This window comes from Hemicordylus capensis, chromosome 6 (assembly GCF_027244095.1).
Source record: "Hemicordylus capensis ecotype Gifberg chromosome 6, rHemCap1.1.pri, whole genome shotgun sequence".
Classification (NCBI taxonomy): domain Eukaryota; kingdom Metazoa; phylum Chordata; class Lepidosauria; order Squamata; family Cordylidae; genus Hemicordylus; species Hemicordylus capensis.
In genome coordinates, this window is record NC_069662.1 from 18,823,102 (window position 1) to 18,836,823 (window position 13,722).

General features: G+C 47.8%; 1 protein-coding gene across 2 annotated transcripts in view; it reads right to left on the minus strand.

Moving 5' to 3' along the window:
* The window catches only part of LOC128331488 (C-Jun-amino-terminal kinase-interacting protein 4-like), a 38,459-nt gene that overhangs the window by 17,278 nt on the left and 7,459 nt on the right, over positions 1 to 13,722 (minus strand). For both annotated transcript variants that reach the window (XM_053264964.1, XM_053264965.1), the window contains 10 exons: positions 11,385 to 11,472; positions 11,130 to 11,238; positions 8,894 to 8,981; positions 7,501 to 7,607; positions 7,246 to 7,297; positions 6,133 to 6,285; positions 3,964 to 4,012; positions 3,656 to 3,786; positions 2,083 to 2,136; positions 1,417 to 1,584 (listed from right to left, as the gene is read on the minus strand). In XM_053264964.1, coding sequence (XP_053120939.1) covers positions 1,417 to 1,584; positions 2,083 to 2,136; positions 3,656 to 3,786; positions 3,964 to 4,012; positions 6,133 to 6,285; positions 7,246 to 7,297; positions 7,501 to 7,607; positions 8,894 to 8,981; positions 11,130 to 11,238; positions 11,385 to 11,472 — 999 coding nt within the window. The remainder of the gene's footprint in view (positions 1 to 1,416; positions 1,585 to 2,082; positions 2,137 to 3,655; positions 3,787 to 3,963; positions 4,013 to 6,132; positions 6,286 to 7,245; positions 7,298 to 7,500; positions 7,608 to 8,893; positions 8,982 to 11,129; positions 11,239 to 11,384; positions 11,473 to 13,722) is intronic.

The window sequence follows — 13,722 nt, forward strand, 5'->3', positions numbered from 1 at the left end:
TGCTGAGCCCTGCCTTGCATGCAGAAGACCAAAATTAGACTCCCAGCATCTCCAGTTAAAACATAACCAGTGTAAGAGGGTCAGAAGAAGACCTCTGCCCACGGCAGGGTTGGCAACCACGGGCACTCCAGCTGTTACTGAACTACCAGCATCAGCTACCCACTACCAAGACATTGTGGCTGGGGATGCTGCAAGTTGTAGTTCACCAACTGCTGGAGTGCCAAATGTCGCCCACCCCTGTTCTAAGGTCTGCTGACAGTCACAGCAGACAATGCTGGGCTAAATGGAACAATAAAGGTAAAGTGTACCATCAAGTCGATCTCGACTCCTGGCGCCCACAGAGGCCTGTGGTTTTCTTTGGTAGAATGCAGGAGGGGTTTACCACTGCCTCCTCCCATGCAGTATGAAATGATGCGTTTCAGCATCTTCCTGCTCAGTAGAGAAGGAACTCTATCGCTGCTGCCTGATACAGTACCAGCGGGGATTCGAAGCGGCAACCTTCGGCTTGTTAGTCCTGCATTTCCCCGCCGTGCCACTTAAGGTGGCAAACGGACCAATAGTCTGAGCTTATTTTTATGCAGGGAAGGGCCATAGCTCTGCGGTGGAGCACATGCTTTGCATGCAGAAGGTGTGAAGTTCCACTCCCAGCATCCCAGTTAAAAGGAAGCTGATGTTGTAGGGATAGGGAAGGCATCTGCCTAAGACTCTTGAGAGTAGCTGCCGTCAGAGCAGACAAAGCGAAGATATATGGACCAGCGGACTGCGTGGTGTAGTGGTTAGAGTGCTGGACTAGGACCGGGGAGACCCGAGTTCAAATCCCCATTCAGCCATGATACTTGCTGGGTGACTCTGGGCCAGTCACTTCTCTCTCAGCCTAACCTACTTCACAGGGTTGTTGTGAGGAGAAAGCTAAGTATGTAGTACACCACTCTGGGCTCCTTGGAGGAAGAGCAGGAAATAAATGTAAAATAATAATAATAATAATAATAATAATAATAATAATAATAATAATAATAATAAAAAAAAGACAGCATCAAGTGCCTTTAAGAAATACAGACGATTCAAACTGTGAAATTAGGTTATACATAGGGATGTGCACGGAACTGGCGTGGGGGGGAGGGGTTCCGAAGGCGGGGGGGCACCTTTAAGGATGGGGGAGGGTGCAACATGCACACACGCGTCGGGTGCTTCCGATCAGATGAGGCAACAGGGCGGCAGAGAGGTACCCTGCCGCCCCGCCGGACTCTTTTAACATGCAGTGCCGGTGGGGGAAACGCAGCGGGAGGAGTATGAGCACCCTCCCCCGCCCTTAAAAGGTATCCCCCCAACCACCAGTCGTTCGAACTGGTTCGGAGACCCATAAAAGGGCCTTTGAACAGGTTCATGCACATCCCTACTTCTCTTCTCACAACTTACTCAGAGGGTGAAGTCGCTCGTGGGATATATCTCAAAGCTGGAGACGACTGTCCTCCATTCCATCCCAATTCACTGCGGCTGCTGGGGCTTGTCCGTGTCCTCCCTGGGGGCAAGGGAGATGCAGGAGCTCTGTCTGGAGAGTCCGACGGGCTAAATAAGCGGTCAAAGCTGCGGGATTGGGGGGGAACCAACATAGTTAGGAAAAACTAGGATGTGCAGGGTATGCTGTCAACATTCTGCATTTGAAAATTAATGAAAAATATTTTTTTAAAAAAACAAGACACCAATTTCTGCAATAGGGACAGAGGGATTCTGTGGTATGCATATACTGCACAAATTGGCCACACACATTTTCCGTCTGCAGAATGTATGGTGCTCTGTGGTCCAGGGATAACAAGGCCATTAAGGGCCAACCCAGGAAAATCGGAAATCTTCGCTCTGCTACCAGTTTCTAAGATTCCACCAGCTATTCCTCTCTCAAACACTTTCAAGCCAACCTTCTCAGTCATAAGGCATAGAAACTTGATTTGTTTTAAAAACAAAAACCAAGATTCTCAGGTGGCAAATTCCACTCTCAGTGCCAAATTCCACATTTGTGCACTCCAGTGGCAGAACAACAGAGTATGTGCAACTGCGGCTACCAGGGCAGATCTTAGAGGCACCTACATTTTCCAGAAAGATGATTTTTTCATCTGAACTGCCTGTTCTTCCCGCGAAGCCCTGGGAAGAGAGAAGCAGTTATTTAGGGAAATACTTTACTGGGTGCATAAAAGAGCCATTCTCTATTTTGCAGAGGTTACAAACAAGAGCCCTGAACCAGGAATCATCCATTTAAAGCTCACCTCAGCCATGAGATCACCAAAGTAACTATAAGCAAACTGTTATCTCTCAGCTTCCACCCTGCTCCTTCTCAAATTTGCAATAAAGAAAAAATAATATTGGCTGGATATCCATTGAGCGATTTCCCAGAAGAGCTTCCTAGGCAAAGGGGTACGCCTAAGATGCTTTCAAACGCTTCTTCTTCTTGTGAGGTCCTGAGAGGAGAGACTCGGCCAGAAACCGGGGGGTGGGGGGGCAACAGGAAGACCTTTACTTGCTGCTTGGGATCATTTGTAATATCACAGAGGATTGTAATGCCCCGGTTCAGAATACAGATTGTGGCAATTTGTAGATATGTAAACATACTATGCTGTATCAAAAATACACCCAAAGTATGCCTTACCAGAAAATACATATACCTTAAATGTCTTAATTAAAGATGTTTAATATCATTTGCTGAATGAGGTTTGTCTTGCCAATATTCAATAAACTTGCTCCAACTATTTCTAGAAATATTGTTCTTCTGGCCTCATCTCTAACTCATACACCAGCTGATAGCTTTGCCATTGTGCCATAATGATAATGATATAATTTCCCTTCCCATTCCAACAGCGTCTTTCTTCCCCTCCCGCATTGCTAGCATCCAAAATTTTGCAAAACATAGCCTAGTAGCAACTAACATGTAAGATAACAATTCAAATTTTTCTTTGGGATATTCCTTTAAATAAGGTAAGAGCAAAATGAGAGGATTCAAATCTATCCTAGCTAGGAGTTAGGGAGTTCTTTTCCATTTTTGGTGGATGTGTGAAAAGCAATTTTGGGGTCAAATCAGGAATAGGAAGGACCTCGGCAATTTGTAATGTTCACCTCCAGTCTAAGGTGACTATTACAGCCCTACTCCAGGGTGGATTTTAATCCAAGGTGGAGAAAATCTCCTCACTCCCTCACTCCCATCCCTACTCACTCACCCATCAGTGGCTGCTGTGGCAGCAGCAAGATGGAAGGTCTCTCTTTCTCTCTTCCCCACCACCTGGTGGCCTGGTAGGCTGTTATGGCAGCACCACAGGCATTAGAGAGGAAGAGAGAGAGAGTTCCCTCCTTGCCTCTACCACCGTCAGATGTTTCAGGGAGAGGAAGAGGGATTTGGGCCCCGCAGCACTCCCCATGATTGAATCAGGGGCACCACAGGGTCCCAAAAGGCTTGGAAACAGCTAAGTTGTTTGCTGACTTTTCAGGAAAATAGCTTCATTATCTGAACCGAATGATGAATCGAGTGTTGGGGGATTCATCCATCACGACCGGCCACATGTGAGCAAGGCCACGGGCCACAGAGTGGAAAGGGGTCAGCAGTCACTGGAAGCCTGCCCCCCACTGCCCCCACAAACCTAGCATGAGGCCCATCAATTTCAACCTAGCTGACCTTAACAGCTCAGTGCGTCGAACAGCTTCCTGCAGCTCCATCAACCTCTCCTTATAAAGGTTGCGCTCCATCACCACACGGGCCATCTCAGCTCTGGTGAAGCGCTGGGGCTGGATTGAACCTCCTTCAGTCTGCAGAGGAAGACGGGGATCCCGGCTCAAGCATCACACAAACACACTGAAGCCCAGAGTCCCAACTACTCTCTTTTATGGTGACCCTGAAGATCCTCCCCATCTCGCATGAACCTTCCGCAGAACCCAGTATCCCTGCCAGTCAAGCTGTCTCCCAGCAGAGAGCCCTCCACTTACCTCCCCATCCTCACTCTGACGTCTGGTTTCCTCAAACTCCCGTCTGATTCTGGAACGAGAAAAACCATCAGAAACAGTCAAAATATTGTGTATTTTTAGGGTTGGGTAAAGAGTCGACATAAGGTACTGGTGTCCCAGATGTTACTGTAGCCAAGATTTGTTTGGCTAAAGCTTGTTGAAGGGGAACAGTCTCAGCTGCCGACAGCTCTGGAACGGCAGAATCTGGAGTAGCCATGGTTAAACACAACTGAAATCAAGGAGACAACTAACTTGCATTCCATTAATTTCAAAGTGTGGCTTTTCTTTAGATTTAGGCCAGTGCTAATGCATAGATTAACCTGCAATAAGCATATCTGGAAAGGGAAGATTCAATCCTCTGAGAAATTTCTATATGAGTGGCTGCCATTTCAGCAGTATTGGAGTCTGACTATGCCTAGTGTAAGGAAGCATTCTTCGGTTTCAATCCTTACAGTATGGAAGTTTGAGTTGGTCTCCCTTCATGCTATGTATGTGTGTGTGTTTTCTGTTCCGGTCACTTGGTTTGCTTCAGTGGCGTTTATTCATAACAAGCATTTTCCTCTGTAGCCTTTTACATATGGACATTTAAAAGAAAGTAGTTGAAATATAAAACAATAATTGTAGGTTGATGACCCAGGCAAGAGGGATTCATTCCATCCTTCCCTGCAAAGTACTAAATGCCATACGGATCAACATTCACATCACCAACACACACACACGTTAAATGTTTTAACTTGTGACACAAACGATGGTTATTTCTTTCTGCACTAGTCAAAGAAGAAATGCTATGGCCTGGTCTAAGCACACAGCAGAACCAGGTAGCAGAATGGATGGGACCATAACAGAGTACATGTATGGGAATTAGTCCATGAGTCAGGACCACACATTTTGGCCATCAGCAGCAGCTCAGGGGATGAATGCTCATAGTGGTTTTTAAAAACATCTGTCTCCCTAGAGATGGAAAACAGGTGATAGCATTGTTTCACTTACATCTTTCTCTGTGTTATCATCCCTTCCTTATTCCTACCCCAAAACAATTAGGGTAAAATGGGCAGTCATTTCTGCACAGAGGAAAGAGTTAGGGTCAGGGTAACAATGAACAAACAGTTGTACTATTTTCACGGAACAATCTTTGGAGGACATTCCTGCCAATTTTCATTTCCATTCCTTTGACATTGATACAATTTTGTAGTAGTTTTTAAAAAAACCATTTCCAAAGCTTTTAAAGCACCATTGCAAATGTGGCCTCTGTAGGCCTGATGGTCAGGACAATAAAAGCATGATAACACACGGTAGGCTGGAAGTATTGCAATGCTATCACCTATTTTCCATCTCTAGGAGTGTGGACCTTGTCAAGAATCACAATGAGCATTTGTCCCCCACCTACCCCTGATGGTATTGACCACCCCAGCTGTCTCATTCACATGGTTTGTACACTTCCTTTCATAAAGAACTCCCTGCAAACTCTTAGCCTGCACAACACAGAATAAATTATCTAGAAATTATCTCTTTGATGTACTAGTTTATATTGGCGTGGCATCTTTTATACTTGGGAGATTGTTCAGAAGCAATATCTGCCCACCCCCACTTGTAGTCGGAAGTGGTGCAGTCTGTTCTATCACCTCAGCATTCTACCAATTCATTCTAGTCTTCCTTATGGATTATGTAAACTGCCTCGAGTCTAAGGAAGCCAGGTGGTCAATAAATTTGCTAAATGAATGAATGAATGAATGAATGAATGAATTCTGTTGTATGTGCAGACCTGGCTTAATACAAACGTTTAGAGATTTAACTGCATTACCTTGACTGCGAGGTTCAGGTTTTGTTGCTCTAAACCAGGGGTTCCCAACCTTGGTTCCCCAAATGTTGGTTTGCAAAGTGTTTATCCATCTGTAACCTGCTCGCCCTCCAAAATGGGAGCCACGATTCCCATATTTCTGAGGAGAGGACTGAGCACTTCAACTTGACTGAGGCATGTAACAATTCCACAAAAAGTCAGGAAGCCAGACTGAGGCCCAACTCTCCATCTACTGGACTACACTGGCTCTGATAAAGCAGGGCAGAGAAAGGTCCATGAAAGCCCAGGAACAGCAGAGAAGGTGGAACCCCAATAGCTACAGAATGGCCAGGATTGCAGCCACAGGCTCTTACCGGCTGAGCTCAGACTCAGCCTCCTTCAGCTGCGCTTGGCAGCGGCTCAGGGCCCCAGACACCCCATTGCGCTCCATCCGCAGCGACTCGCGTTCCTCACTGAGTTCCTCCACGCGGGCGATAAGATGGCGGCGGGCAGTATCCAGAATGATCCTAGAGATGGGTTTGTGAAGGATACAAAGCCTTTAAGAACGTAAGAACAGCCCTGCTGGATCAGGCCCAAGGAAGCCCGTCTAGTCCAGCATCCTGTTTCACACAGTGGCCCACCAGATGCCGCTGGAAGCCACAGGCAGGAATTGAGGGCACGACCTCTCTCCTGCTGTTTCTCCCCTGCAACTGGTACTCAGAGGCATCCTGCCTTTGAGGCTGGAGGTGGCCTATAGCCCTCGGACTAGTAGCCATTGATAGACCTCCATGAAGTAATCCAAACCCCTCTTAAAGCCATCCAGGTTGATGGCTGTCACCACATCTTGTGGCAGAAAATTCCACAAGTTGATTATGCGTTGTGTGAAAAAATACTCCCGTTTGCTGGTCCTAAATTTCCCGGCAGTCAATTTCATGGGATGACCCCTGGTTCTAGTGTGTGTGTGTGTGTGCACGCGCACGCACGCGCATCATGTGTGATCTCCAGAAACGGAATTGCAGTATGGTGCAGTGCACTCAGCCTGGACAGTGGATTCTGTTATCTGCTGCTCAGGCAAGAGGGTGGGGTTCGGGGCTGGATTGTTGGATGTGGGGAGGCAGCCAAGAGCCGAAGCAATACGAATGTGCTATGAATTTGGTCTGTATCCGATTGTCAGTTTAAGTGTTCTTAGAGGGGGACCCACACACAGACGTGGTGGTCTCATGAGGCTTCTTCTCTTCGGAAATAAAGTAGGCTAAAAATGCCAGGTAACTAAAGACACTCAGTGTTGGGTCCAGGCAAGCCTCTCTCGGGGGGGGCATTGATGCTACAGCTCAGCAGACCCTGCTTCTTGCTGCACTTCAGTTGGTTGGAGAAAGAGCAGGACCTCAGGTGTTAAGCAGAGCACATGGGGTGGGGTGGGGTACATAGAAAGCAGACAGGTCTTTAGGCTGGCAAAGCGGCGGCGGGGATGGGTGGGTCATTCTTACCGTGCCTCTTGTAGCTGCACATTTTCTGCCATCAGGGTTTCTAAGGCGTCCCCTGAAAAGATGGTCAAAACACAGACACCACTGAGCTGTGTCACAAGTTTGAATCCTAAACTCCCCATGTGGTGGACTGTGGGAGCCTGACTGTAAGGGTGTCTAGGAGCTAGCACTCCCATGACCTCTGAGAGGGAAACATGAACTAGGATGTCCCAGCGGGAAAAGGACGCCTAAACAGGGAGGACACAGAGTTTCACTTACCCTGCAAATCGGCACCATCATCCATGTCGCTGAGGAGTTCAGGGCTGAGGCCCGAGACCTCGGCGAAAAGTGAGACCATGTTGCGCTCGAGGGTGGAACTCAGGGGGCTGGGAGACAGACAGACAGACAAATAGACAGACAAAGTGCCCACCCTCCCCTGTCCTGGGAACAGACACCGACACTCTGACAACACAGTTGACAGAAACCAGTGAACAGGTAAGGGATTTTGTGTGGGGGAGGGGTCGCCCAAGAGGATGAACACAGAGAAATCCTCCATAAAGTGTCTCCTTCATGGTGCTGCCCTCCACGGTCTGGTTGCTTTCAAAATAGCAGCTGCAGAAGTGTGGGGTGGGAGATAAAAGGAGAAAGTGCCCATCTGGCCTTCAGACTCAACAGTCCTTCCAGACCAGGTCCTTCCAGAAGGCAATAAACGCTGCTGTTCCAAGCATGAGTTCACTCACCCTCTACACACACTCCTGTAGGCTTGCATTTTCCTTTCACAGAGCGAATTCATGCTCCGTTCAGACACAGAGCAGGGTCCTCGTATGATGTTTGCAGCGCCACCTGCTGGCCAGCTCTTGCATTCCGACAAGAACCCCCATTCGCTAGAAAAGCCGTAATTGGTACGGATGTGCACGGAACCGGGTGGGGGTGACTCAAGGGGGTGGGGTCTCACTTCAAGGGCAGGGGAGGGTGCAGTTACCCCTCCCCCTGCTATCCCCCTGCCAGCGCTCGGTGTTGGTAAAAGCCTTCGGGGCAGAGATGTACCTCCCTGCCCCTACTTCCCCCGCTTCGGTGGGAAGTACCGGGCGCACATTGTGCTCATGTGCATGTCTGACATGCATGATCGTGTGCACGATATGTGCATGCATGCCTGGTACTTCCGGCCAAAGAGGCGGCAGAGAGGTACACTGCTGCCCCGAAGGCTTTTACCGACACCGAGCACCAGCGGGGGGGAGGGGTAAGTGCACCCTCCCCCGCCCTTAAAGTGAGGGGGAAAAACCCCCGCCTTTGAACCCCCCAGTGTTCAAACCTGTTCGGAGGCCCGTGAAAGGGCCTCCAAACAGGTTCGTGCACATCCTTAGTAATTGGTTCTTTATGGAATGCAAGAGCTGACCAGCAGGTGGCCCCACAAAAACTGCAGAACGTACTGCCATCTGGAAGGACTCTGTGCAAGAAAACTAGTAGGGTGAAGGGGAAAGAAGAGAAAAAACTGGAGGGTTGGGGGTGGTGTGGTCATGCAGAGGTTGCAGGAAAAAAGAACCCAGATGTTCCCTCCGCCTGCTGGAGGAGAAGAGTACAGTCTGAGTTTGGAGACAGGCCAGTCACATCTTGCCAATTAGTGCCTTCTGCTCAGACCGCCAGGCTCTGTGAGAAAACTCATTTCTCTTACCTGCTGGGCTGCTGTGAGTTGGGTCCCAGTTCTGGAGTGGAGCTCAGGAGATCATCCAGATCCAACCCACACTGGTGAGCAGGAGAGGCTGGCAAGAGAAGGCAGGTAGTGGGGGATAGAACACTTATACTGTCTTATACTGAGTCAGCCCATTGGTCCATCTCGCTCAGTATTGTCTACACACACTGTGAGTGGCTTCTCCAAGGTTGCAGGCAGGAGTCTCTCCCAGCCCTAGCTTGGAGATGCCAGGAAGGGAACTAGGAACCTTCTGCATGCAAGCAGGTAGGTGCTCTTCCCAGAGTTGCCCCACCCTCTGAGGGGAATATCTTACACTGCTCACACATGTCTCCCATTCAAATGCAAACCAGGGTGGACCCTGCTTAGCAAATGGGACAATTCATGCTTGCTACAGTGGCACAGCGGGGAAATGCTTGACTAACAAGCAGAAGGTTGCCGGTTTGAATCCCCACTGGTACTATATCAGGCAGCAGCGCTATAGGAAGATGCTGAAAGGCATCATCTCGTACTGCTTAGGAGGAGGCAATGGCAAACCCCTCCTGTATTCTACCAATGAAAACCACAGGGCTCTGTGGGCGCCAGGAATCGAAATCGATTTGATGGCACACTTTACTTTACCGCAAGACCAGCTAATCTATTCATTCACCAGTAATTTATTTTTTGTATTCAGTTCTTTGTATGTGGCAAAATGCATTATAATGGTTATAAATTGTTCCATTTTTACAACAGGTAATAAATTCTTGCACGTTTACCTAACATGTAATATCATCAATGTTCAGAGCACTTTGTAGATGCCAAGGACTGAACCCAGGGCTTTCTGCATGCAAATTCTCTACCACTGAGCAACAGCCTCCTCCCTGCACAAGCCCTACATTAGTCAGGATGCCAGACAAACCTTTAAATAAGACAGACAGGATACACGAGTGGGTAAAATTGATTCAGTCTCTCTGCTTCCACGGGAGCAGAGATGACCAGCCAAGGGAATCCTCTGAAATTATTATCTATATTATTAACTCTCCTGGGTGTGCCTTAGAATGTGTGTCCTGGCTCCCAGCTGATTGGCTGGGCAGCAGAGGCGCCTGATTGGCTGAGGTGCACCCAGGAGGCAAGTGGCAGCCAGCCACAGAGTTGGATGGGGGGAGGAGAGAGGATAAGAGAGAGGAGGGAGGGAGGAGGGGAGAACAGCCGGCCCCAAAGAGCGCACAGATGCTCTGTGCAAGTCGGCTAGTTAATTATTATTATTATTATTATTACATTTATATCCCGCTCTTCCTCCAAAGAGCCCAGAGCAGTGTACTACATACTTAAGTTTCTCCTCACAACAACCCTGTGAAGTCGGTTAGGCTGAGAGAGAAGTGACTGGCCCAGAGCCACCCAGCTAGTATCGTGGCTGAATGGGGATTTGAACTCAGGTCTCCCCGGTCCTAGTCCAGCACTCTAACCACCACACCACACTGGCTCATTTCACCCACGCTGAAATCTTCCCTGTGGCAGCTCAGAAGATAGAACATGAAACATAACCAGTGTTTGGGCACATCTATATTTAGGAGGGTGCAGCACTGTCTTATACAGTGCCTCTCAAATCCCCAAATAGGGGGTGTCACCCAGAAATGTCAGAGAGCAAGTTTATTAGCTAAAGATCATATGGTCTGCACGACTAAGTCTTTTTAACCCTTTGGGCCAGTAAAAGTTGAGCTCATTTAGTACCTGTCATTATCAAAGCCTCAGGGGGGAAACACAACACGCATATCTTGCTCCATAATAACTTCATTCAGGTGGAGATATAAGAATCATTGCAGAGGTAATTAAGATTGCCAGAAACATCAGCATAGCAAGTCCAAAAGTTCAGAGCAATGAGCCAAGCCTTTGTTTCCACTGATTGTAACCCGATCTCTAAACAGAGGTCAGGAACTCCCGCACACCTGAGAAGGCCAAGAACAGAGCACCAACCCCAAGAAAGAAAGTCGCCATTTAAAACCTCCAACCATGTGGTTAAGCTCTGTGGCAGGGCACACCCTTAGCATGTAGAAGGCCCCAGGTTCAATCCCTGGCATCTCTAGTTCCCAGGATCTCAGGTTACACACTTGGAAAAGATCCCTGCACAAAAGCTGGGAGAGCCACTGCCAATCAGAGGAGAGAGTATTGGGCTAGGAGGAACAATGGTCTGACTTGGTACTGAAGCTTATCCTAAAGAGAGGGCCCAGGGTAAATGCCTTACCATCCATCTCCGGCCGTGACATTTCTTGGGCCAAGGGGAAGTCATTTCTTTCGGCATCTCTCTGGGGCGTCTTCTCTGATGGCAGAAGCTCTTCAGTCTTCACAGTCTCCTGAGAGGCAGTATAAGCAGTTGAAGGGAATTAATTGACACTTCACCAACCTGCCACTCAAACCTGCCATCCATTCCTGCTTCCATTTATTAAGAACCAACCAAAGCTCAAAACCCAGTAACTGTGGCCACCCAAGCGCTGCTTACCTCCAGGGGATGAGGCAATTCAGGAGGTCCAGGGTCTGAGGTGCTTGGCAGAAATGGTGGGGGTGTCCTGGGTGGTGGGGGCTTCAGCCTAACCATGGGAAAAAATGATTTTCAGCTTGGGGCCAGGGGACCTCAAAGTCCACCTGCTTTTCTATGAATCTACATGTGCTTTAAGATTACCTGCAGGGGAACCATCTCCAGGTTCCCCTGCATGCCAGGTGAGGTGTCATGGATATTCCCTGTGATAGCATCACACCTGTGGAACACCCTCCCTGTGCCCATATACCTAGCACCTATGCTATTACCTTTCAGCGCCCGATAAAGATGTTTTTATTTAGCCAAGCATTTTAATCCAGTACTGATATACAGAGTTGGCTGATATACAGAGCAACGAAGCACCAGTGCAGCAAGAGGAGCAGGCCAAGCGTGCTTCCCAACTCATGCCTTGATTTCCTCTCCAAACCTTTTTGCTTCTGCAGATGGAGATCCAGTTTAGCTTGTGCCTGCCAACACCATCCCTTGTGATTGCAGTTGAAGGAGATGTCAACGGAAATCGCAGTTGAAGGCTTGTTTATTTGTCTATATTTTTAACAATTTTGTCCCTAAGTATGCTTTCCATCAATTTATTGAGCACAGAAGTTAAGCTAACTGGCTTGTTGTTTCCCGAATCCCATCCCCCTTCCCTTTTTGAGTTACATTAGCTACTTTCCAGTCCTCAGGTACAGTGCCTGATTGTAGGGACAAGTTATATATTTTTGCTAGGAGATCAGCAATTTCACATTTGAGCTCCTTCAGAACTCTTGAGTGGATGACCTCTGGCCCCAACGATTTGCTCACTTTTAGTTTTTCAAGACAGTTTAGAACATCTTCCCTCATCACCTCAAATTTGCCCAGTTCTTCAGTCTCCAAGCCTGTTCCAGAGCAGCGATATGGTCAGTATCCTCTGCCATGAAGACAGATGCAAAGAACTCATTCAGTTTCCATGCAAGCTCCTTATCCTCTTTAATAATCCCTTTCATATCTTCATCCTCTAAGGGTCCAACAGCTTTCCTGGCAGGTTTTCTGCTTCTGATATATTTAAAGAAGTTTTTCTTGATGCTTCTAGCTATATTCTCCACATATTTTCTTTTTGCATCCCTTACTCTCCTTGCATTTTTTTGCAGAGTTTATGTTCCTTTCTGTTCTCTTCATTTGGGCAGGACTTCCATTTTGGACAGTCTCCTTCTCTTTTATAGCTTCCCTGATTCTTTGTTAGCCATGCTGGAATCCTCCAGAACTTGGTGGCACCTTTCCTCCTTCTTGGTATACGTTCCAACTGAGCTTCTATTATTGTGGTTTTAAATAAGCTTCATCCCTTCCGGAATGGCACAGAAGCCTTCTTAAATAGGAACATAGGAAGCTGCCTTTTACCAAGTCAGACCATTGGTTCATCTAGCTCGGTATTTATTGTCTACCCAGACTGGCAGAGTCTTCTCCAAGGTTGCAGCTGGAGTCTCTCTCAGGGAGGGAACTAGGGACCTTCTGCATGCAAGAAGGCAGGTACTCTTCAAAGAGCGGCCCCACACCATGAGGGGAATATCTTACAGTGCTCATGCATGTAGTCTCCCATGCAAATGCAAACCAAGGCAGACCCTGCTTAGAAAAAGGGGACAATTCATGCTTGCTGCCACCTAATGGCACCGCGGGGAAATGACCTGCCTAGCAAACAAGAGGTTGCTGGTTCAAATCCCCACTAGTATGTTTCCCAGAATATGATAAACACCTATATTGGGCAGCAGCAGTGTTCTCTATATTTTTTTTCATTTGTCTGTGGAATGAGTTTTGTTCTGGACAGCAGAATCAAGGTAGTGTGTGCACACATGCATTCAAAATTGGGCCTTCCTGATTCAACCTGAGCAGGATCTAAAATTAACTGAACGGACATCAACAAACGTATTCTACCAAAGAAAACCACATGGCTCTGTGGTCTCCAGGAGTCGACACCTACTTGAAGGCACAATTTTACTTACAACTTTTACCACAAGACCAGCTCTCCTCTTCTTGGGGAAGCAGAGGGCATCAGAAATTGCCCCTTTCCTGCTGCACCAGTGCAGTTAGCTGGGAAAGCAGTGTTGGCCTGCTCCTCTTACTGCAGTGGTGCTACCCTGCTCTGCATGTCAGCCCCTGTGTTTTATTGCTACTGGTTTTGGAATTGTTATTTTAGTTTAAAACTGGATGTGTACTTGGTTATTTCTTCTGCTGCTATGCCTTTCAACTTTTGTGTGGTTTTATCCTACAGACTGCTGTGCTTGTTTTTGTTTCTTTTGGAAGCTGCTTTGAGCAGTTTTGGAGAAGCGAG